At 33.2% G+C, this 25,654-nt stretch overlaps 1 protein-coding gene across 1 annotated transcript in view; it reads left to right on the top strand.

The window, feature by feature from the left end:
* Positions 1-25,654, top strand: part of LOC109090263 (receptor tyrosine-protein kinase erbB-4-like) — a 145,961-nt gene that overhangs the window by 102,066 nt on the left and 18,241 nt on the right. The window contains exons 4-15 of the mRNA XM_042716970.1: positions 12,135-12,269; positions 13,343-13,408; positions 14,537-14,655; positions 14,872-15,013; positions 15,338-15,451; positions 15,560-15,686; positions 16,136-16,209; positions 16,750-16,840; positions 17,041-17,240; positions 19,081-19,213; positions 22,907-23,000; positions 23,755-23,909. Of these exons, the coding sequence (XP_042572904.1) occupies positions 12,135-12,269; positions 13,343-13,408; positions 14,537-14,655; positions 14,872-15,013; positions 15,338-15,451; positions 15,560-15,686; positions 16,136-16,209; positions 16,750-16,840; positions 17,041-17,240; positions 19,081-19,213; positions 22,907-23,000; positions 23,755-23,909 (1,450 nt within the window). The remainder of the gene's footprint in view (positions 1-12,134; positions 12,270-13,342; positions 13,409-14,536; positions 14,656-14,871; positions 15,014-15,337; positions 15,452-15,559; positions 15,687-16,135; positions 16,210-16,749; positions 16,841-17,040; positions 17,241-19,080; positions 19,214-22,906; positions 23,001-23,754; positions 23,910-25,654) is intronic.

Raw genomic sequence — 25,654 nt, 5'->3', positions numbered from 1 at the left:
TGCCCAAGGCCCTTTTGTTGACCCAAGGGGTTAAGGATGAGAGAGAAATAGAGATAGACAGCCATCAGTATGGCCACCAGAAACGACTGCTGCCCAGCCATGATGAATTTTTTATGAACTCTATACATTTGAGGTTTACTTTGTTTAATTTGCATTTATTATTGGGCTGAGAGTCCGTTTTTAATGATCTGCCAACAATGACATCTGCAATTCCCTGTGTACTGCTTATGATTACATGATTAGCTATAACTTTCTATTATGAATGTGCTTAGAATTATTCCATTTTTCCAGTGTTCCAGGTAGAGATGAAAGCGTGTATCTTGCCTTCTAAGACAGAGCACCCTGATGCTTAATGGATCCTTTGATATAAAATGCAGTTGTTGTCATGTTCGTCTCTCCCATGTTCTTACTCTTACCTATAACGGTTTTGCGTCTACATAAATCATTCAAGCAAACCTTTGAATCTTAAGGTTGCAAATAATTTAACTGTTAATAAATGTAATTACTTAATTTTGAAAATGTATTTATTATTTATTTATACTACATTGTTGATGCATTATTTAATAATTTTTTATAGAATTTTTTTTTCTTGAATTTCATGTCATTTTAAAGGGGTCATATGATGCTGCTAAAAAGAACATTGTTTTGTGTATTTGGTGTAATGCAATGTGTTTATGTGGTTTAAGGTTCAAAAAACACATTATTTTCCATAAAATGTACATTATTGTTTCTCCTCTATGCCCCGCCTTTCTGAAACGCATCGATTTTTACAAATCTCATTGTTCTGAAAAGCGAGGTGTGCTCTAATTGGCCAGCTATCCAGTGCATTGTTATTGGCCGAATGCCTCAAGCGTGTGACGGAAATTTTACGCCCCTTAACATACTATGCCATCTCCCAGGCCAGCAGCACTCGTGCACATCCCATCATCAGTTCTCTTTTAGCAGTTCAGTCAATGTACTGTTAGGAGTAACTGAATAACTCGGGATATTGGTTTATTTCGCATCAGTAATCGCGCTGCATAAACTCCCCAGGCACCGCAGCATAAATGGCTGCCCACTGCTCCAGGTGTGTGTTAACGGTGTGTGTGTTCACTGTGTGTGCACTTTGGATGGGTTAAATGCAGAGCACAAATTCTGAGTATGGGTCACCATACTTGGCTGTATGTCACGTCACTTACACACTTTTTTTTTTTTTTTTTTTTTTAAACCATGTCTGCATTTGTGATCTGAGAAACAACAAACATAAGCTTACTCTACTGCTCAAAACTTGCGTTTGAATCATCATTGGAAAATCATTTAAATATAAAAAAACGTACTTACAGGCTGTGAGTCAGAAGCGCCAGACTGTCCTTGCAAAATTTGAACTGCCCAATTTTATAGAAACAGCCATTGTGCCACAGACGCATTGCAGGCTATTGGTTCAGGAAATGCGCAGCACAGCAGAATATTTGGGTTGGACTGTTCTGGAACAGTGTTGAAATACAACTTAACCACTGATTTCTAGTTGTGTCCTCTTTTGGAAGGCCAAACAAAGTAGTTTCGCTTTCACAACGAAACACAGCTTCTCCACGACATGGCAGCAGCGGCAACTGAGAAAATAAAAGTTAAGTCTTCTTTCTTTGCGTGAACATTTGAGCAGTGTTATGCAAATCTTCCCACATAGTGACATAGAGATGTGTGGGCATATTAGAACGAGCCATTTTAGGGGGGTTTGGTTGTCTCTTAACTATTATAAAGAATATCTCTCTGGAATTGAGACTTTAGTCTTTGCAACTTTACAGACCTTTTTTATGCACCAAGAGCTTGTAATACTCCAAAGAGAATGGAAAAATTGAAATCGCATCATATGACACCCTTTACACCGTTCATCTGTGGAACACACACACAAAAAATTATTTTTTTTGTCTATCCAATGAAAATCAGTGGGGTCCAATGTTTTTTTCGATGCCAACATTTTTCAAAATGCCTTAATTTGTGTTCTGCTGAAGAAAGAAACTCATACTGTACATTTTTGGCACAACATGAATTAATAATAATAGAAAATATTTCTTTTTCATGCCATGCATGATGGGGAAATCGATAGGAAATTTCCTTGGTAAACAAGAAAGACCTTTGTGAATCTCTGGCCGTAGATCCACTGTATTTTTTAGGTTTGTTGTATTGCCTGTATGCAAGTTTTATTTTGGGGTAAACTGTTCTGATAACACATGGTTGTTTACCAAATAACCGAATAAAATTGCATGAAATATTTATTTTGAAGTGAAATTGTTGTATTATTACAGAAGAAAGAGGCGTCTGAAAAACATATGCTGTGGTCATCTTAATTTTTTCAAGGTTAATGCTCATGGATGAGAAATATTTGATCGTGGAATAAAGTCAAGTATTAAGTATTCTAAAGGTCTGTGTAATAATTTATGACATTTACACTAGAAAACTATAATAAAGAGGACGTATTCCTCCATGCCAGTATATGCAGACCATCTGATGAATAGAGAGCTCTGACCACACACTATTCTCATGCCAGTAGGTCTCTGTATGTACCATGAAAAGCAATTAGGCCAGAACTGTTAATGCATACAGATTAGAGTCCATATCAGATCAACTGATCCAGCCTGAATAATGCTAATAAAATCCCCATTTTTGAGCAAAACAGCAGAACTTAGATAGCAATTGCCTTTATCCTGTATTTTATAATTAAAGAAGATCACAAGCTGAATTTGAAATAGATGTACTGTAGTCTGAGCCTCAGTAGTAGTATCCATGACTGATTATCGTGAAATGATAGACATAGAAACATTTTCATAGAGAGAGTTGTGTAAAGTTCAATTTGCATGTTTACCAATGCTAAAATGTAGCGTTTTTTTTTTCCCCTTTAGGCTTTTTTCCCTTTACTGACATTTAGAAAACACATATCCAGGGGCTTTCGTTTTGTCCTCTTCTATATTGTTGTTGTCTATTTGAAATCATGCCAAGCAGCTGAGCACGGTCTAAAGAGAACATGTCATTTCTCTCTCCATCTGCTGGCTGTGTGTTCACCCAAATGCTTGGTAAACAGCAGCGGCATTCGTTAGATCGATCCTCGCCACATTACATTTCTTCTCAAATGCAACAATTTATGAATAAGGACATATAGAAAATGAGAGAAGGTAGTGTGATTTAATTGAATTTTCATTACAGCATTGTTAACATACAAAAACACTAATATTAATAAATATTAAGAGAAATAATTAAATTAACTGCTAATCTTTTAATAATAAATAAAATAAAACTCTTTTTAATTTTCCACTTCAAAAATTATTGTTTATATATATATATATATATATATATATATATATATATATATATATATATATATATATATATATATATATATATATATATATATATATTACAATCGTATTAATAATATTAATTGTATAATATATTTTAAATATATTTGAATAATAATATCAATATTTAAGTCACCCTGAGGCTGGTGGTTGAGAACAACTGTGCTCCGGTGTTCAAAACTAGACATTTTAGAAAGGCTCTGATTCCTTCTTTAACAGTTCTCTGTGATCGTTATCGTCCAACAGATGAATATTTATTTTCATGTATTTATTGTTGTGTGTTTGCTGTAGCAGTCAACATTCATTTAAATTAAAGCCCCCATTTCAAACATACGTAATAGGTGAATGTGTTTGTTTACAAGACAGTGTGCCTAGACACGATTACTGCCTTTGTGATTGTTAAGCCCTGTTTATTCTCCACGTTACTGTAAGCCATTACAGATTCTAAATGGTTTACAAGTTTCATCTCTCAGTTTGAATCCTCATCTATATGTGTGTCCACATATGTCTGATTAAATGAGTGGTCTTTATGTAAAATCTCCCCACACACTTCTTAACAGTGAGGCTCATGTTTTCAGGTTTCATATTTCCATCAGGTAACGCTGGCAGCTCACATGCTGCACAAACCCCTCAGTTCAAGATGGAGGTCATTATTTGCCCTACAGTCATTTTAGTGTTTTGGTCTGGATTGTGTTGTATTTGTCGTGCTAATTAAAGAAACAAATTTAATTTAATTTAATTTAATTTAATTTAATTTAATTTAATTTAATTTAATTTAATTTAATTTAATTTAATTTAATTTAATTTAATTTAATTTAATTTTTATTTTTGTGTTTTTATTTATCTATATATTATTTAATGCATCTGCATTGACAGTTAAGTAGAACAAACGATAAGAATTACACAAAGGTAAGAAAATAAAATACACTGTTTTATTTTATTTTTATTTTATTATTTTTAAGTTTCATTTAATTAAGCTTATTTTGTCCATATAATGCATGATCACTTTTGATGCACAGTAATAAAAAAGTAATAAAGTTACTTGCACAAAATCAAGAAAAAAAATGTTGTTACTGGTATTATTTTATTTTTTACCTGCAGTTTTATTTTATTTATGTGTTATTTAAATGTATTATACAATTAATGAAGCTTATTTTGTCATACATGATTCTTTTAAATAGAGAAGTCTGTTTTTAAAGTTAAAAAATTAAGACAGTCTACAAAAATAATGGTTTAAATCTCACTTTTTGAAGGAATAATAATATAATAATTTAATGAAAGGTTTAAACAGGCTGATTCAGATTCTATTCAGCTGTCCCTCTACACTTGTACATTGCAAGTCAGTTAAAACCAACACTGATATTTAATTTACTTTTGCCTTTTTACTGAGACTTTTTTACCGATATTTTATTTACTTTTTGCCTTTACTTTTACCTAAATGGCCATGCGGTCACTTAACCAAGGTGATGCTGACAAGTGCAGTCGTCACAGAGAATAGATTTTAATATTGTCTTAGTAGAGAGCAGATCATTGGCACAAGCCCAGATTCTATAGACAGCATGCTGGCAGCTGGACAGTTCCTAAAGGCTTTTATATACATATGAAGTAGAAACATCTTGCTTTCAAGGCCCTTCAGACTGTGTCCGGGCATCCAGAACAGGTAGACATGAATTTTAAAACTCTGATCTGAATTTTACAATTTGCAAGTCAGCCAAGGCAAGGCTTGTAACATCTTGGCGGTTTGTCATCTAACATCTTGACATGTACGAGAGGTTGGAAGGGTCTGCAGCAAATATTCAATATTTTAATATACTCTCAGTCTGTGAAGTTCCTGGCAGCTCCTGAATCAATAAGGAAATGATGTGTGGTATTAGAAATCTGGACAGTTATTTGGCACTGGGGAACATTTTACTACACTCGTCTTTGGATGGATTGAACTATTGTAAGCCGGATGAGATTTATGACAATGGCTGATTTGACCACAAAATAGACACGTCTCCATTGCATTGGTTAGATCTTAAAGAGCACATCTTAAAATGTAAAGTGAAATAATTATATTTTAATATATCATACAACATTGTAATGTCACAATAAAAACTCATGCTGACCATGTTATTCTGGGAATATATAACTTATATGTGAAAAGGCTAAAATGAAATGAAGAAAGCAGAGCTAATGCTGTCTCACTGGTCTGTTGCTCAGAAGGCCGAGAGGGGAACAGCTCCATTAATAATGAATCCAATATCATCATTATGCAGAAAAATGTTTAAACTACACAGCTTCAAACACAGCTTTACTTTTCAAAAACATTCCCCCATGAAACTCAGCTCATGTCAGCAAATCTTGAAGCAGATAACCAATGAATGTTTGGGTGGGGGTAATTTCTTTACTTAAAAATGCTCAAGTAAATATTTAAAAAATAATAATAAAATAAATATAAAAAGCAAATCTTCAGTTTTTGTTTTTTTTTGCATTCAGTGGCTTCATTGAAAAAGTGTATAAAAAAAAAAACTCCATAATGTGCCATGATATGACATTTATGTATAATATGGATTTTTCTAATGAAGCATCCTAATTTGCATTTACATTTTTTCATGGTACAAAAAAAAAAAAAAAAACTGCATGTGCAAAATCAGCAGTTTAATATATATTTAATATATTGGATATGAAAAAAGGAGGAAGTCAAGATTGTGCCCTATATAGTTTTTTTATTGCCTACACTGCAAAACAGGCTGCTAGAAAATAAAAATAACACATTTAATGAGGTTTATGCTCAAAACAGGTCAAATAATATTCAAAAGGAATAAAATATACTTACAATTAGAATTTTGTTTCTCAAGAATTTATCTTATTTTCAGGACATTATTATTATTATTATTATTATCATTATTATTATTATTTTATTATTATTATTTTATTTTTATTTTTTTCCTATACTAAGTATATAGGAAAAGCCAATGTCATGGGTTAATTTCCTATGCATAAAACCAACTTGGATAAAACCACCTTAAATTTCTTAGTACTTTTGCCTTGTTTTCCAGTTCTTCTCAAGCAAAATGATCTTGATGTAAGAATGTAAATATTTATAGTGGAGAACAATACAAAAAACGCAAAAAAAAATTATTTTATTATATTTTATTATATTTACATTATATTTGTATCTATGCATCTGGCATTTTTTCCTAATGGGAAGTTTGTGGCAACAAGTTTTCGCCATTTCTTCAGGTTCCATGATGTCTTGCTACACCATTTTATGCTATAAAATGAAAACAAGATGACAAACGTTGCTATGTCAAGTTCACATTTGAACTGGTGCTGTTCCTCTCTGTGAGGTTTCAGTCGTATATCATGGCTCCTGGCCTCCTGAGACCCTGCTGCTGTCTGTGATTTCTGGGACACTCTGCTATCTCCACCAGCCAAACTCTCCTCCCTGTGTGGTTGAATAATGAGATGAATCGTGAATGTGGATAGACGGCCGAATAGTGGAGGGCCGTGGATCATGATCTGACAGCGATTTTCAATATGACTTGTCATTGCAATGTGGGCACAAAGCGTGCAAAGTTGAGAAAGTTGATTGTTTATTATTGGTGCATTATTTGTCTCCTGTAAGATGCGGTAGTCAAGTTTGGGCTGGAGAAGTTAATGGTTGTGTGAGTGATTCCACTGTTTTGTATGATTTGTCTTTGTCTAAATAAAAAATGGTGCATGGAAGATGGTGTCAGAAATTGTCATCATTCTAAGTGATTTTGATTCATTCGTTCTTGTTCATGAAATGCTGTAGTTCAAATCCAAACGCTTTTCTTGCATGTTAATTTCTAAATGGATAAAACCTGATTAATTGTCAAAGTAGAATGGCAGAATCTAATTTTTATATTAAATCGATAAAACTGGCTTCAGTGTTTTAAAAACATTTTTCCTGGTTATGTGACCATTAAGGGAACATTCAATTTTATAATTTTGCAAACATTATAGGAATGTTACTTTTTAATGTTCTCTGTACATTCTGAAACACGTAATATATATATATATATATATATATATATATATATATATAATATTTAAACTATATATATAATATATAAGTATAATCTAATTTTTATCAAATGACAATTATAACTTTTCAGAAAAAAAATGTTTAAAAAAATGGTGCATAAACAATATATATTATTATATATTATAATATAATATATATTTGTTTTTACATTTGTTTGTTTTCAAAATTTCAGAAATTTTCAAAATATTATGTTAAAGTTGTCATATGACATTGCTAAAAATAACATTATTTTGTGTATTTTGTGTAATGCAATGTGTTTATGCTGTTTAAGGTTAAAAAAAAAAAACATTGTTTTCCACATAATGTGCATTATTGTTTCTCCTCTATGCCCCGCCTTTCTGAAATGTGTTGATTTATACAAAGCTCATCATTCTGAAAAGTGAGATGTACACTGATTGGCCAGCTATCCAGTGCGTTGTGATTAGCTGAATACCTCAAGCGTGAGATGGAAATGTTACGCCCCTTACTATACTGCGATGCCGTCTCCCAGCACGACCAGACAAAACCGATAAAACCCATTACAAACGAGGTATTTGTTGCATCCAGTGAGGACATAATTACTGATTATAATGACTTATACTATGTTTTTTATGCGTTGCGTTGCATATTGCACCGCGTAAACATGAAACCATGTCTGCATTTGTGATTGGAGAAACGCCAAACAACAAGCGCTACTCTACACTGCTCAAAACTCAAATTTGAATCAATCAATCAGTGGCAAATTCTTAAAATATACTTGTACTTACACGCTGTTAGTCAGACATGCCAGACTGTCCTTTCAAAGTTGGAACTGCCTCACTTTATAGAATAGCCTTTGAGCACAGACCCATTGTGGGCTAGTCTGCAGGTTCAGGAAACAGTCCTCCATAAAGTGCGTCACACAGCATCACACACTGTGGGCTTGAGTGAGGAACAGCCGGTGGTTAGAGAGCGGCGCGACCAGCCGATTCGACGAAGGGCACATGTGACGATCCCCAGCTGGACTCCACAGTGCGAAGCTGATGTATTTCCTCAGTGACCAGCACGGATCAGCTCTAGGTATGACAATGCGGATATCATCCTCTTTTGGAAGGCCAAACAAAGTAGTTTCACTTTCACAACGAAACACAGCATCTCCACAACATGGCGGCAACAACAATACTACAGCGAGAATAAAATTTACGCCTTCCTTCTTTGCGTGAACATTTGGGCGGTGCAAATAATGCAAATAATCTCACACAGTGACATAGACATGTGGGGGTGTGTTTAAACGAGCTGTTTCAGTGGGGCTTGGACAAGTCCTAACTTTTATAAAGAATATCTCTTTGGATTTGAGACTTAAGTATTTGCAACTTTACAGATCTTGTTTATGCACCAAGAGCTTGTAACACTCAGAAGAGAAAGGAAAAACTGAAATCGCATCATATGACCCCTTTAATATCATAAACCTATATCATAAATCTATGACATCAGTTATCATAGATTTTACTTTAACTCCGCAACATTTCTTTCTTTTTTTTTTCAATTATTTCATTTAATTATTAAAAATATTAAAATCAAATTGAATTTAATTTTATTTATTTTGTTAATTAGCAAACTGGGTCTCCTAACATGATTAACTGTTTTTTTTTTTTTTTTTTTTTTTTTTTTTTTTTTTTTTATGAAACATTCAAAAAAGGAGTTCTGAAGTGTTTTGAATATTTTAAATGAATGCATATTCTCGATTGATTGCCTGGTTTCTTTTCTTAATATCTGCACTAGTGACCTAGCCTTCAGATTTTCCAGTGTCATTTGCATCTCACTGATTGTACTCTGCCATTTGGAGACAATTTGTCCGTGTAAAAATGGACACAGACAGAATGAAATGGGGATTATTTCTCAAATGTTAGTGGTTTTGACGCGATTTTAATTTGGCTATAATATTGAATCCTGCTTTTCATGTGCAAAATAATTGCATTTTGTGTCAGATCTAAATAGATAAATAATAAAATCAACATGAGGTGCATCAAATATCACATAACAAGGCATCTTAATAGTCTGTCAATGAGGGTTCTTCAATTTGCACCGAGTTAATGAACAACATTTTTGCTTGTCTTCTGTCTTATAAACATTAATTGGTTATGGCACAGCTGAAAATTCATTTCAATATAGATACAATTTATCCTTGTTCTTTTTTTTAATTTCTGATGTTGTTGTTTGCGTTAAAACCCCCGTAAAAATATTATGTTATGTTTTTATTTTTATGTTTTGTTGTTTTTTTTTATGTATGTTTTTTTTTTTTTTTTTTTTTTTTTTTGTTTGTTTTTGTTTTGTTTTTTTTTTCTACGTTACGTTACATTAGGTTATGTTATGTTATGTTATACAGTATGTTGTTATATTTAATTCATGGTAAAATACATTTTAAATATATTAATTTTAATTAAGATTTAAAGTTGCATGACATTTCTAGGCACTTAAATGTAATTTATAGTGAAATAAAGTTGATGGATGTTAAAAATTAACATTTTGACAATGCGTGACCAGTTTTACCAATATTTCAGTATTGCTGTGAAATATAATGTAATGTAATGTAATGTAATGTAATATATAAAATTTGCTTCAGTCGTCAGTGCTATATAATGCTTGTCAATGACTTGCAATATTATAAAGGTTATAGTTGTGACTTAGTTAAACAGCTTGATGTTTGTATTGTTTTTTTTTTTAGCTTTTTTTTTTAGCTTTTATATTTATTTTCATATATTTTTTTCCATGATTTACAGTAGATATAGAAATGGTGCATCATGCTCAGCTTTGACCCAAAGTTTATTTGTGCCATTGAATTGATTGAGTTATGTTTACTGATGGAGGCAGACAGTTAATGTTAAGAGGGGTGCCATAATGTCGCTCAATTTCTCCGGCTGATAAGGGCCGCAGTACGTGCAATGAGTGCTTGCCCTTCAGATGACTTCATAATTGTTTTAGACATTTTGATTAGTTCAACTTTTTTCCCCTTTTTAATTTCCCTACAAAGGAACATTATCATTCTTATTCTCTCAGATTTATAGCATTCTCATTTAAATATAGATTTATTACATTTGTTGTTAAAGGGATTCCTGCTTTTTCTCCACCTTCTTAGCGATGGAATTTTGTGCAGATGAATTCATCAAAGAGATGTTAATGACGTGAAGTGTTTCTCATGCAGGCTGGGTTTCCAGCTGTGAATGTCAAAAGTGACTCTTTAAAAATGTATTCATATGGTCTGTTTTTCCATTCACAGTCTCAACCTTTCCCCCTGCACACTCCACTTCCATCATCATGGAAGTGCTGAAAGAAAATTTAAATATTTCACTTTCACTCAAAGGAAGTGGAATTGTCATGTTTAAATACCCTTGATCACAGCTAGGTTCATTTTGAATGCAGGGATGAGGGATCTGGGACCTGCTAATCTCACAATGCTGGTCAGTCAGGGTTTTTGAGATATTGGAAAATAGTGTCAGAAAAAATTGCAAAAAATTGACCTTTCCCCTGTCACTGAATCAGCACATCAGTGCCTTATCTACCCCTAATACATGCATAATACATCTTTAATTTAATCTAATACTCTGCCTGGCTATACAGTAAAACACAGAAATGTTGCAAAATACTATTACTTTTTAAAAGAACTCTATTTGAATATATTTTAAAATGCAATTTATTCCTCTCATCAGAGCTGAATTTTCAGTATCATTACTCCAGTCTCCAGTGTCATATGCTGATTTGCTGCATTTATTTATTATTTATTATTAGTTAATATTAATTATTACTAATTAACACATGCACAAAATGCACAACAACCTGTGGCATATACTGTATATACATTACAGAATGTATATTTGTAGTACTCAGTCCATTTTAATGCATTTTATCATCCATTCTGTGTGGGCTTGTGTGAAAACACACACACACACACACACACACACACACACACACACACACACACAAAGGGCACTAGATTATGTTTACTGAAGATGAATGGTTTAATAGTGTGATGTAATCAGTTGTGTAGGTTCAGAAGTCTGTGCAGATATAAGATATTCTAGCAGAACTGTCCAGCTATGTAACTTATAAAGTTACTTTAGTTGATTATGAAGCAGCAGCCAGTGTCTGAATAATAATAATGCTTCATTAACTTCACATTTGTTTTCCTTCAAGAGAGAATGAAAGTATACTAACCCATTTTAAACAACCAGCCACGGCCTCATTCATCAGACGGCTATGAACCAGGCGTTTGTGATGTCTTCCAGTATAAATAGAAATTTTAAAGGAGGCTTACAGAACACAATGTTCATTGGAGCACTAGGTTTCTAGGCCAGTAATATGTGGCACAGGTTAACAGGAGGGAGGGATTTGAAAGAGATGCGAGTCTATCAGCTCAAATACTGTACACTACCTCCACATAAAGCATATGTTCCCAATCTCTGCAAACACACTGATATGCTCATAATCTTGCTTGATCTTTTATAAGCTCCTTAACTTGGGAATTGGGGTGATTTCATTCTTAAATCCCGTTCTAAAAAGAGAGATCATTTTCATTACTCTTCTTTTATAAATCCTTTAAACTGCTTTCATAGAGCAATCAGGGTTATATCCTTAAGGTGACCTCAGAATGAACTGTATGTCTTTTATATGCACATAAATTGTTTCTTTAACATGATTTATGCAGTGAAATAGGCTAAATGGCTCAAATGTTGCTACTTATACATAAACTCCTATGATTTCTTATTCACCCTCTTTTTAAATTCTCACTGATGTAGAAATCCTGAATGGAGGTGTGTATGTGGATCAGAATAAGTTCCTGTGTCACGCTGACACCGTCCACTGGCAGGACATCATCAAGAACCCACGTTCTGAACTTCTGGTTGTGCCCTCAAACAACAGTGGCAACACATGTAAGTGTTTAGATGACTTTAATGATTCAAACCAGGCTATAATAATTGACAATTTTCATAATTAGACTGAAATTGTTTTGTGTCCTTTCAAAACGTCCATGTGTTTGCTATAATTTGAAGCTTTAACAAACAAGAAGTTGTATAAAATGTTTTCAAATATTTACAGCAATACTGAAATACTGATGAAACTGGTAATGTTAATATTAGTTAACTTGCATTTCTTTGTATACACCACTGTTCAGAACCTTCGGGTTGGTAAGGTGTTTTTGAAAGAAATTTCTTATTATCAAAAGTACAGTAAAAACACTAATATTACAATATTGTATTATTACAATATAAAACATTTTAATATAATTTTTTTTTTTAAATGTAAAGCTGAATATTTAGCATCATTACTCCAGTCTTCAGTGTCACATGATCCTTCGGAAATCATTCTAATATGCGGATTTGTAGCTCAAAAAACATTTCTTAATAATCTCAACTCTCAAAATCAGTAGTGCTGCCATCATACATGTTTGATGATTCTTTGATGAATAGAAAAAAAACTGCATAAAAAAAAAACATTTATTTGAAACTTATTTGAAATGTTTTCTAACAGTATAAATGTCTTTACTGACACTTTGGATCAATTGATATGTGAGTATTTATTCATTATTAATTTATTAAAGTATATATTTATTAATTTATTATTTATACACATATTTAATATATTGATATTAATTTAATATGTTAAATGATTTATAATCATATACATGTTTCATTGTGTTCAGTGTTAACCCTAACAAAGTTTTCCAAAAAAGATGCCATATGCTTTTGCAAATATTTTTCAAGGTTTTGGGGTCTTTTTGCAACCCCTAGAAAATTGCAGGATTTCTTCAGTGTAATCAGTCTTAACTGAAATGATACTGTTGAGACCCTCTCAATCACACTCTCTCTGTAATTACAAAACAGTCAATTAAATCTAAGCAGTGAAAATGAGTGGCAGAACTAAGTGGGAACATTGTATGAGACAAATCCCACAGTACATTGAAGTGTGCTGTTGTTTAGGATTAACGTTAAGATGTATTCCACAGGCAGAAGGTGTCATCGCTCATGTAACGGCCGCTGTTGGGGCCCTCAGGAGGATCAGTGCCAAAGCTGTGAGTATTTAACACAGGCTTTATCATTTAACTTGCCCAACTACACATACATACACACAAAATGCAATATACCTGTATTAAGGCTTTCAGTGTGGTGTGACATTTGACCATTTTTCAGTATTATAATATTATTGATTTTGTCATAGCATGTCAATTTATGCTATCATAAATTATTGCCATTAAATTGCATTCAAATGGAATGAAATCTATACAACTCATAAATTAATTTATATATAGTTCAGTTAGAATATGCCCCATTTTTGTTGCTAGACATTATTACCAGAAGTTCTTTCTTATTAAGCTTGAAACCAAAGTTTAAAATAAAGTTTATAATTAAGTTATATTAAAATGTCCATCTTATATTTATTTAAAAGTTCATAATTTGTAGGGTGTACTAGAATACATTTATATGGTTTAAAGTTTAAAAAGCCCAGTATTTTTTCTCACACTGTACATTACTTCAGCATAGTTGTAATAATTGTTGTAAAAGCTGGTTCACAGGAAGACCATGATTGAGGTATATTACAAGACGTCTTCATCTTATAAATGGTTGTCAAAAGCAAAAATGCTTCGAAAGTGTGAGCAAAACAGACACCATTTACTGCTCAAGGTTTCTTTCAGAAGGATGCTTCGTCGGCTGAACAATCAGTATGTTGTTAACTATGTTAAAAGTTAACTTTTTGCCTGATGTTGCAGACAGAAATAGTACTGTACATCAAAGTTTCAGAAATAAAAACAGAGTTTCAGAAATGTAAATGAAATGTGTTCTGTCTGTAAAGTAAACACATTCTGAAGCTCCTCGAGTGAAAGCTCTTGGGAACTCGGTGATCTTCTCTGGTGCTCGTGGCACAACCTGTGGTGATGCACTCATGAGTGGGTGGCAGATACAAAGAGAGGGACAGCAGGGGATGGCAGGTTCACTTTTCAATACATAATTAGGTATAATTAAAGACAACCCAGCTCTGTAGAGTGTCACCACTGATGGGGGGAGGGGGGTTACACAGATTGTCTGGCAAATAATAGATTAAAGGTTTTTGTCCTTGTAACTTTTGACATATTTACAGAAAAGTAAACTTATAAAAATCCACCAATGTGGAGAGAGCTTCACTTTTGTCTTTGCGGTTACAGTGACAAAGACGGTGTGTGCAGAGCAGTGTGATGGACGCTGTTTTGGTCCGTACGTCAGTAACTGCTGTCACCGTGAATGTGCAGGAGGCTGTTTCGGACCCAAAGACACAGACTGCTTCGTATGTCAACATCTTCCTGTATTTATACCTCATTCTGCATGATTTTAAAGTGTACTAGAGGTATTGACAAATGCCTGCTCATGTCATTTTTAAAGTAGATTCATGTGCTTTAAAGGGATAGTTCAACCAAAAATTAGATGATGTTAGAGATGTTTCTCCGTTATAGTCTCATTTGTTGATTGACCACATGCTTACATTAATGTTTTTTATTCTCAGGCTTGTACCAACTTTAATGACAGCGGGGCCTGTGTGACACAATGTCCTCAGCCATTCGTCTACAATCCAACAACCTTCCAGCTTGAGCACAATCCCAACGCCAAATACACCTATGGAGCTTTCTGTGTCAAGAAATGCCCACGTAAGTTATACTGATTAATTGGTTAAATTTAAAGTTAATTAATTAATACATTTTAAAAATAAGAGAACAGCATCGTAATGTTTTGTCATTTAAAGATATGCTACATGTATTTTTATATATATTTTTTTATTTGATTTATTTATATTTTATTTGTATTTTTATATATATTTTTTTTTTTTTTTTTTTTTTTTTTTTTTTTTTTTTTTTTTTGTTTTTTGTTTTTTTTTTCAGCATCGTAATGTTTTGTCATTTAAAGATATGCTACATGTATTTTTATATATTAAGAAGCATCTTTCACAAGTAAGCCCTGTCGTTCTTTGACAGATAACTTTGTGGTGGATCACAGCTCTTGTGTCAAAGCCTGCCCGAGCAACAAGATGGAGGTGGAGGAAAATCACATCAAGATGTGCATCCCATGCACTGACATTTGTCCGAAAAGTAAAAAAAAGAATTAAAGAATTGTTAAAAAAAAAAAAAAACATATAACCTCCACACTTTTTAGGAACATTACAATACAGTATACTCATGTTTGTTTGTGGTGTTCAGTGTGTGATGGTATAGGTACCGGCAAGCTTCAAACGGCTCAAACTGTAGATTCCAGCAACATTGAGATGTTTGTCAATTGCACCAAGATCAACGGCAACCTCATCTTTCTCATCACAGGCATTAAAGGGTGAGGAGCATTTACGTCCTTCAGCAGTGTCAGATATTCCCATATGAAACATGCATTTCTCTTTGAACAGCTATGTGCCCTTAAAAGTAGCAATAAGTGAATGTCAGCTTCTCTAGGCATGCCAACAAGAACTGTAACAAGGTGGTTTTGATGTATATAAATCTAACGTGTTACGCTGCATGTTGACAGAAGAAAAATCTGTAGTCATGCGATCTACAACCTTGATGCAAGTCAGTTTAAATCCTAATGAGATTGACCTTGTTGTTCCCAGAACATTACACTATCAAAACCTGTTTATTGAGCAAAATATCTTCAGGAACAGAGGTTTATTTTTTTGCCTGGTAATACTTGACTTATATTACAGTGCTCATAAAAATACATGTTTTTTTTTGTTTGTTTTTTTTTTTTTAACTCCTTACACTCATGAACTGTTTTGCTTTGTTTAACAGAGACATGTATCATGGTATTGGTGCTCTGGATCCTGAGCGACTGAATGTGTTCTGGACCGTCAGAGAGATCACAGGTAGAGAGAGCGTTCTCATTAGTTTTAAAATGATTTGGGAAAGCTATATCCAAATAAAAAAAACACACATGATTTTGAGTTCATTTCTCACAGCATTCATGGATCCTTATGTTACAGTATTTATTAGTTGAGTGTAATAGGTTGAAAAAACTGAACAGTTAGTCATGTTAAAAGGCTTTTGTTTAATTAAAATCTGGTGTGTGGCACAGTCAGATATTATGTTGCAGTTAATGGAATGAAACGTAATGAAACTCTGCACAATAAGAAAGATGACTGTTGTTGTGAACGCAGTTCCCATCGCCACCATATAAACGCACCTCTGATTCTTGACGTACCGAAATATTAATCATAAGAACATGTGCAACTGTGCAACCGTGGAAAACGCACCCAATGGTACTGAAAAATTGTGGTGCGATATTACATTTCTATATTTCGTCATTACTTTTGCAAGACTAAATTTGATTGCTTTGCTTTTTACTGCCACATCAAGACCAATACTGAATAATAGGTTTGTTGCTTGTTTGTTAACTGCATCCAAAGGGTACTTGAACATCCAGTCTTGGCCAGAGAACATGACTGATCTTGGTGTCTTTTCCAACCTTGTCACTATAGGAGGTAGAACACTTTATAGGTAAGATTATTTTCTGTCAGTGCAACTGTTTTTGACTCATTCAGCTCAATAAAAATGCTCACTGCAAAATCACAATGGATCAAAGTAAAACTTTCTGCTACATCACTACCAAATAAACAATCCAACCATATGAAATAAGGTTTGGAAATTTTTCTTGACTTTCTAATCATCCTCATTTCTGTGTGTCTTTGTTTTCTCAGTGGTATTTCTCTGCTGATCCTGAAGCAGCGCTGGATCTCTTCGCTCAAGTTCCAGTCTCTGAAAGAGATCAGCGCTGGTAACGTCTACATGACCAACAACAGCCAGCTCTGCTTCTACAACACAGTGAACTGGACCAGTCTGTTCCGCACCAGCACCCAGAGAGCTCTGATCAAGAACAACAGGGACCCCAGAGAGTGTAGTGAGTGCTCTAGACAGTACTATCAAAAAAAAAAAAAAGATTAATTCTGTGCTATATTTAAACAGGTTTATCTCCTTTGTATAAACTTTGTGACTATTTAAAATGATCAATTGTATCACTATTTTAAGGCAAAACACTACAGGGTATATAGGGTTAAAATCTTAACTAGAAAATATCACCATACTTTCCCCAGTTGATTAAACACAGTACATTTGGTAGTACAATTTTTCTGAAATGTTATGTTTAAATATGCAAATGAGGGTTTATCTAATTAAATATGCATTAATTTCCATACATTTCTACAAAAAAATCTGAACATTGTATTAAGCCAGGTTCAAAAATCTTGATTCATTTTGTTGAGTTTTTCAACTTGATAAACACCCACAGCTTTACTTTTATGAAAAAAAGAAAAAAAAATTTTAACTTTACACTTAATTTTTTAATTAATTTAAAAATTGTAAAGTTTTAAAATATTGTTTAAAATCTAGTACACATTTGATTAATACATTTAATTGCAATTAAAAACAAAAAAAAATCCACTCTATTATAAAATTAAATTAAATTTTTATATTACTTTTTATACTTTTAATATTGTCATTATTTCCATAGAAAATTAGGCACATTTCTCCCATTATTCTCATTACTAAAATCCCAAGGTCTGCATTTTATATATATATAATATATATATATATATATATATATATATATATTATATATATATATATATATATATATATATATATATATATATATATATATATATATAATGCAGACCTTGGATTTAATGTAGAATTAATCTAATTAATATACTGTAATTATTTAATTTTATATCATTTATTTTTATGAAATTTAATATTTAATATTATGTTTAAGGGGTTATTATGTTATGTGCATAATTGTCATGAAAATAATGTAAACTAGAAATTGTCTTAAAAGTAGGCTTTGTTTTCTTTTCTTGGTGTAAAACATAAATACTTTCTTATATATTAAATTTGAGGCTTACTATGAGGTTTTGAGAGATTTGCACAGTTATTGGTTAAATGATCTGTAATATTGTCAACCCAGTTACCATCATAGAGTACCTGAGCATTAATAATAGACTAGTCTATTAGGTCCGCCAGTTCTTGAATTTCAATACAGTGGACCTTTGGGACACATCTAGGACATAAAGACAATAATTTTACAGGCCAGTATCTTATGTGCGATAAGAATTCCCTGAACTGATGAAATGGAGAAGCACAGACTTGTACGTAATGGAGATGTTGACAGTTGCAGAACACTTCCCACAGTGCCGCACTGCCAAGCTGTGCTTGATGTAATTAATGAGATAATAAGTCTGTGGTGTGTGGGATCAATGGCGCTGTTAGCCGGCTCATTCACTCGCTGCCGATCACAGTCGACTGATATCCCTGGATTGTCCATGCATCCAGTGCTTTCCATGCACATGTTGACAATATGAGGGATTTTGGTTCAGTCAATACAGAGTTTTTATTTGGGATTCATTGATTCAGTAGTAATATTTGTATATAAATATTTGAATATGCTTGAATTAACTGATAAAACAAAATCTGACCTCAGCAATATCAGTTTAAAATCTTTTAAAAAATTGATGTTGACATATTTCCTTTAAAAAAAGGATATTTGAGAGAAACATACTGTATAGATGTTTAGCCTTACACTAGCACATGGATGACCTCAAAGCCTGTAGATATGGTCTAAAAGCCACAAAACTTCAGTCTGGATTGCATGGGGCCTTTAATATTTTTTAATGTCTAACTTATAACCATATAATGCCCATAATGTATGTGTGTAAAGACATTTCTGTGTATGTCCTCCGCAGCTCAGCAAAGGATGGTGTGTGATCCGTTGTGTTCAGTGGCAGGATGCTGGGGTCCCGGTCCAGATCAGTGTCTCTCTTGTAAATACTTCAGCCGGGGAAAGACATGTGTGAAAGCCTGTCATCTCTATGATGGGTGAGTAAAAGACAGCTTGCACCCAGACTTCAGAAATTAAGGAGCAAGGAAAATATGATCTAGGTTCATGCTGAAAAGTGATGCTTCTTTATTATTACATTTACATTTACATTTACATTTACATTTAGTCATTAAGCAGACGCTTTTATCAAAAGCGACTTACAAATGAGGACAATGGAAGCAATCAAAATCAATAGTATAGCAATGATATACAAGCGCTATTACAAGTCTCAGTTAGCTTAACTTATTATTTTTAGCTTATTATTATGTTTATTATTATTATCACTGTAGATAGATAGATAAAAATATGGACATTACATTTAGCAGACGCTTTTATCCAAAGCGACTTACAGTGCATTCAGGATAACAATTTTTTGGCTAACATGTGTTCCCTGGGAATCAAACCCACAACCTTTTGCGCTGCTAACGCAGGATACTCAAAATTATTATTTCCTTTTACCAACATATTTGAATTAAAGGTTTTGGACATCACTCCTGTCAACAAAAAATACTGTAAACAGCCAGGGGGAAAAAAATACATAAATAAATAAATAATAAAATCTAATATGAACATTAGATGAAGCCAGGCTCAAGATTCTTATTTCATTTTACCAACATATTTGTATTAAAGGTTTTGGATATCACTCCTGTCAACAAAAAGATACTGTAAACAGCCAGGGGAAAAAAATAAATAAATAAATAAATAATAATAATAATCATACATTTTTTAAATTGATTAAAAGGATTGTTTAAAATATAATAAACGGTTAATAAAAAAGAACATAATTATGAACATAAAATTCACTTTGCTAATAAATATAATTTGTATATTATTGTTTATATAATTTAATAACATTATGTCATTATTGGTGAAAAAAAGATAAAAATGTTTTGTTTTTTTGTAAAGAAATTAAGACCATAATAAACCTTAATTCATAAATTTAGTTGTCAAGTTGACAGTTTATATATTTTACAAAGCAATTACACAATTTCATTCTGTCATTGTTTCATGAATAAAATCATTGTGTGGGCAGCGTTTGAAACTCCACAAATTCTGACACTAGACTATTGGGTACAGCCATGGTTACTGCAGTATTTTTTTTATTTTTTATTTTTATGAAGACTATCTATCATTTAGATTGCCGTTTGCCCCAGTCACTTTGTAAACACAATTGTGTACAAACTTCTGCCTTGGGGATGTGTGAGAAAAGATTAAAAAAATCAGAGAGAGGGATGGATTTCATCTAAAAGTTATAGTCTGAACGCAGAAGGCAGCAGGACTGCATCTGGCCAGTGCTACGACACAGACCAAAATCCAGCTAATTGTTCCTCGGCCTGTCCCGAGCGGGCTCAGAACACACTGCCATCTGTGAATGACAAAGAGGAAACACTCATCTGACAACAAATTTACATTCTGGTCCACCGGGAGTGTCAGCGAAGAGCTCTTTGGTTGGCACTGCTTTCTGCTGTAGTCATTAAACAATGGCAACTCTGACCAACATCTGAATAGGATTCCCCGTGGCAGAAAAATTTAATTTAGTTCCTAACAATAATCAGCTGTGGGGGAGTGTCATATTTTGGAGAATAAACAGGGGTCTCATTACACTCAATTAATTGCGCTTTAAATCAGCAGCCCCAGTGAATGGGGATGTGCCAAACATCTCCAGTCACTCAACCAAGAGTTCAGACCTGAGAGCAGCATTATGTGTTTTTCAAGGAGGTTCTGATTACTTGGTGAAAATAAAATAAAATAAAATAAAATAAAATAAAATGATGTAGGTGTTCAAATGTAGGTGTATAAAATGATGTAAAGATGTAGGTATGTAGATGGGTAAATAGAAGCCTTAGTAGTTCTGATTCTGATTATTTGGAGAATCAAATTAAGTGTTGTAAAAAGAAATAAAATAAAGTAAAAAAATAAAATGAAATAAAGCCATAAAATAAAATAATAAAGTAAAATAAAAAATAACATAACATAACATAAAATAAAATAAAATAAAATGGAAAACAAATAAGGGTAGTTGGTAGGTATGCATAATAGAAGCCTTAGTAGTTCTGATTCTGATTATTTGGTTATTCAATTTAAATTATGTTTGGTTAGTTTAATTTTAAATAAAATAAAGTCATAAAACAAAAGTAAAAAATAATAAAATAAAACAGTTAACATCTGTTAGTAAGTAGGTATGTAGGTGGGTGGGTAGATGGTAAATATAATTTTAAAAAAATGCTGAATTTGCTTTTAAAATATAAAGTAAAGTAAAAATATGTTAAAGGAGATATATTATCCCCCTTTTTACAATATGTAATATAAGTCTCAGGTGTCCAGAGAATGTGTCTGTAAAGCTTCAGCTTAAAAACCCCCTCATATCATTTATTATATAATTCTGAAAATGCCTATTTTGAGTGGAAGCTGAAACACACTGTTTTTATGCATGTCTCTTTAAATACAAATGAGCTGCTGCTCCCCGCCCCCTTTTCCAGAATAGGGGTGTGCCTTTACAACTCTTTCCTCGGATACTCTGCTAGAAAAATATCTGTTTGGTTTTGATTATAATGTTTTAAACCATATTAGTTTAAACTTCTGATATATGATTTTCTGAGCGCACACATCCGAAGCATGCGCATACTAAACTAAGTTATCTTATTGCACTTGGTACACTGTTGTCACTTGTAAAAACATAATGGCAGTGCCGTGGGTGGAAACTTGCAGATTAGGGGTGGTAGTGTTATAATAAGATCTCCTTTTTCACAAGCTTGCAGAGAAAGTCTTACCAAAAACAAGCCTTGCAAAAAACATTGAAAGGCTTACCAAAAACATCTACCAACCCAGGCTTACCGATTGTAGCACTTAAACATGGAAAAAGTCAGATTTTCATGATATGTCACCTTTAAAGTAATACCCATTCAGAGTTGTAGGTAGGTAGGTAGGTGGGTAGATGTCTTGGTAGTTTGTAGTTGGTAGTTTAGTTGGTTTAGGGCATCACATTTGCACCCATTTTGCTTGTAAATTTTTTCAGTGTGAGAAACTTCAAACTGCGAGTGTTCGTACACTCGATTTCCGATGTTTTAAGATCTGGGAGGTTTCTTTGATCCCCACTCTGTTATTGACAAGGCACCATCTTTCCCTGTTTTGGAACTGGCTCTCAAAATTTCCCTCTGAAACATGGGCTGATGGAAACGAACAAAGGAATGGGTATTGATGGCTCTGCTAAGCAGCCCCTCTGCCGTATCTCCTGCAATCTGAGCTGCCATCTGCTTAGATAAAATTTAAAGAGGACTGTTTGTTCTTTCCTCTCAGACCAGTGCCGAGAAAGATTTTTCTAATTAAAATGCCATTATTTTTTCATGGATCTTACTCAGCCGACTGGTGTATTAGCCAAGTTCTCGCCAGTGTGTGAATGTAGTGTCTATGGTTCAGTTGGCTGTGGTTCAAGAAGACATGGAGGATGAGTCGGAGACAAAACAAAACCTGCTGTATGTGTTGTTGCTGAGAGAATACATCACCTACTTTGAAATGCTTTTGATTGATAAAGGAATACTTATAAGACAATTATTTACGCATACATTGCCAAAATGTTGGAAAATGATAAATAAAATATTGTTTTGTTTTGTTTAAATTTTGCTAATGTTATTGTTTTATAATTTATAATGTTTAATTAACCTGTTTTTATTTTATTAATGTGCATATTTTAGAGATGTTCGCGAGTTTGCCAATGGATCAGTGTGTGTGGAGTGTGACAGCCAGTGTGAAAAGGCAGAAGATAAAACTTTTACCTGTCATGGACCTGTAAGTAAACCAAGCAGTGCTATCTAAAGTCAACATCTTTAGAATTGATCAAATTAGCTTTCTTGGTTGTCCGTGATTCATTTGTGCACTTTATTCCAAAGATTTCTTTTTTCTTTTTCTTTTTTTCATAAAAATGCATAAACTTGCCTTGATTTTTCCCTATCAAATCTCAACATTTTTTGAGTAAAATTGGTTATGAATACCATGTTGACAGTTATTAAAATACCTTTTAAATTTGCTCTGCTATTCTAGCCCAACCCATCCGGGCCGTCATTATTGTGATATTTTTCAGTAAATTAAGTTAGAAGTCCTCTATTTTGTCTGTAAAATCTAAAAATTCAAGTGCCAAAGTTTTAGCCTTTAAATGCAGAAGAACAACGCTGTCATCTTCTTATGATAACCTGCCTGTCCATCTCAATTCCTAAGATGCATTATTAGCAACATTAGAGCTGTCAAAGAATGTAAGAACTCATCCAACCGTGTGACACCCGTCTCAAAATGGGCAATTACTTAGATCAAATATGTATGAATTTGTTTATGTTGTCAGCACCGCTTTGTGGTTTAAGTAAAAGTTTAATGAAAGTTACTCAAACTACTAGTACCAAAAAGTGACATGTACATAAAATATTTGGCATAAGCATCAATAAAATATTGTAAGTAGTTTGTTTTGCTTTATTTATCCATCCACAAGTACGACTTCTAGACAAATTTAATTTTATAGGGCATTGTCAAGCATTTTGTCTGTATGGTTTAGGGTCCAGATCACTGTGTGAAGTGCTTGCATCTCAAAGATGGACCCAACTGTGTGGAGAAATGCCCTGATGGTCTGCAGGGGGCAAACAGCTTCATCTTCAAATATGCTGAGACCAACAACGAGTGCCATCCTTGCCACCCCAACTGCACCCAGGGGTAGGTTTCTGCATGTGTGTGTGTTTGTCTTTTCCTCCAGGCCAGCGCTACTCAACACACAGAGCCTATTGAGGCCATGTGATTTTATCATTGTCATGGCAACTGCAGTAATTACATTAGAAACATCTTACCAAGATTCTTGCCTTGTTAATAAGGATCAGGATAAAGCAGTAAATGCTTTTGATGGTGTTTACAGCAGCATAAAACATGGATTATCCCAATTACACTACTGTTCAAAATTCTGTAATTTTTTTTTACTGTTCTTGAAAGTAATGTCTGATGCTCACCAAAGCTGCATTATTTGACAAAATATATTAATATTATTTCAGAATATACTTACTGTCACTTCTGATAAATTTATTGTGAACTTGCTAAATAAAAGTAATAATTTATTTATTTAACTTCTTTTGACGTCAACGTTTTGAACAGAAGTGTGTTTGAAGCTTTATTTACATATAACCTATTAAAGCAAAGTTACAATATATTATATTATTAATATAAACAGTAAAAAAGGCCATACGTCCATACATTTTTCTATTTTTTCTTTCCTTTTACAAAAAAAAATCTATTAACTCAAGTGTTACATGCTATATTACGTGACGTTTTTTTATTATTATTGTGAGAATATCTGAATTATCATTAATTTGTTATGAATAATTTGCTTTACAAATAAGAAAGACAATAATTGTATGATATATGATATACCTGTACAAATAATCAAAAAATTCATAATATGATTTGATCATAACACATGCCACACATACAGAATCCTGCTGACCTTTATATCAAAGAATTGCTAAATAAAATATAAGTGCTGCCTTTGAGGCTGAAGGATCCTTCTTTGTGGCCCCTGAGCTTTCCAAAGTTCACTATTCCTGCTCTAGGCAGTTCTATCTCTTAGTTTCATCTTGGAAGTCCCATAAATCTAAACTTTAACTGCCCAGCGGGTTGGTGAATTCGGGTGCAGTTCCAGAGGCCTTCGGTGTCACATCCTGTAGATCTGAGGCAGATCATACTGCACATGGACACACTAGAAACATCCACCCAGTATGAACCTCTGCTTTATTCTGGTCTGTCTTGGCTCTCAAATCAAAGCTCTTGCAATGCTCTAGGACACCATAACAAAGCGCTCACTAGCCCTTCATCTCGTGGGTGACAGTCATCGCCGCTGGTTACTGTCAGGCATGCGCTCTTCAGCACTGTTTTCTGTGATTACTGAACCCAGTCACCACTGTCACAGCACTCCAACATGTCTTATTCCTGTATGTAGAGCTCTGGAGATCATTTCAGGCTACACTTAAGCTCATAAGAGTGGTTAATGCTAGAGATGACAATGTAGATCAACAGTTAACCTTGTGCACATTTATCATCATAAGCGAGTGATATACATTAGCTTGGGATTAGTTAGCTATTTAAAAAAAAATTGTTTTAATTTACATTTATTTTATTTAAAAATTGAAATAGCTGTTTTGTATTTTAATATATTTTAAAATGTAGTCTATTCCTTTGATACAAAGCTGAATTTTTAGCATCATTACCCCAGCCTGGAACTCTTCAGTTCAGAAATCATACTAGTATGCTGATTCACTGCTCAAGAAACATTTATCGTTATTATAAATGTTAAAAACAAATGTGCTGCATACAGTAATATTTTTATGGAAGCTTTGATACCAGAACAGCATTTATTTTGTAACAAAGTAAAAGTGTTTTGTTTAAAAAAAATGTTTTTGTTTAAAAAAATAAAT

Source organism: Cyprinus carpio, chromosome B1 (genome assembly GCF_018340385.1).
Source record: "Cyprinus carpio isolate SPL01 chromosome B1, ASM1834038v1, whole genome shotgun sequence".
Taxonomy (NCBI): Eukaryota; Metazoa; Chordata; class Actinopteri; order Cypriniformes; family Cyprinidae; genus Cyprinus; species Cyprinus carpio.
This window is presented reverse-complemented; position numbering and strand designations above follow the sequence as displayed.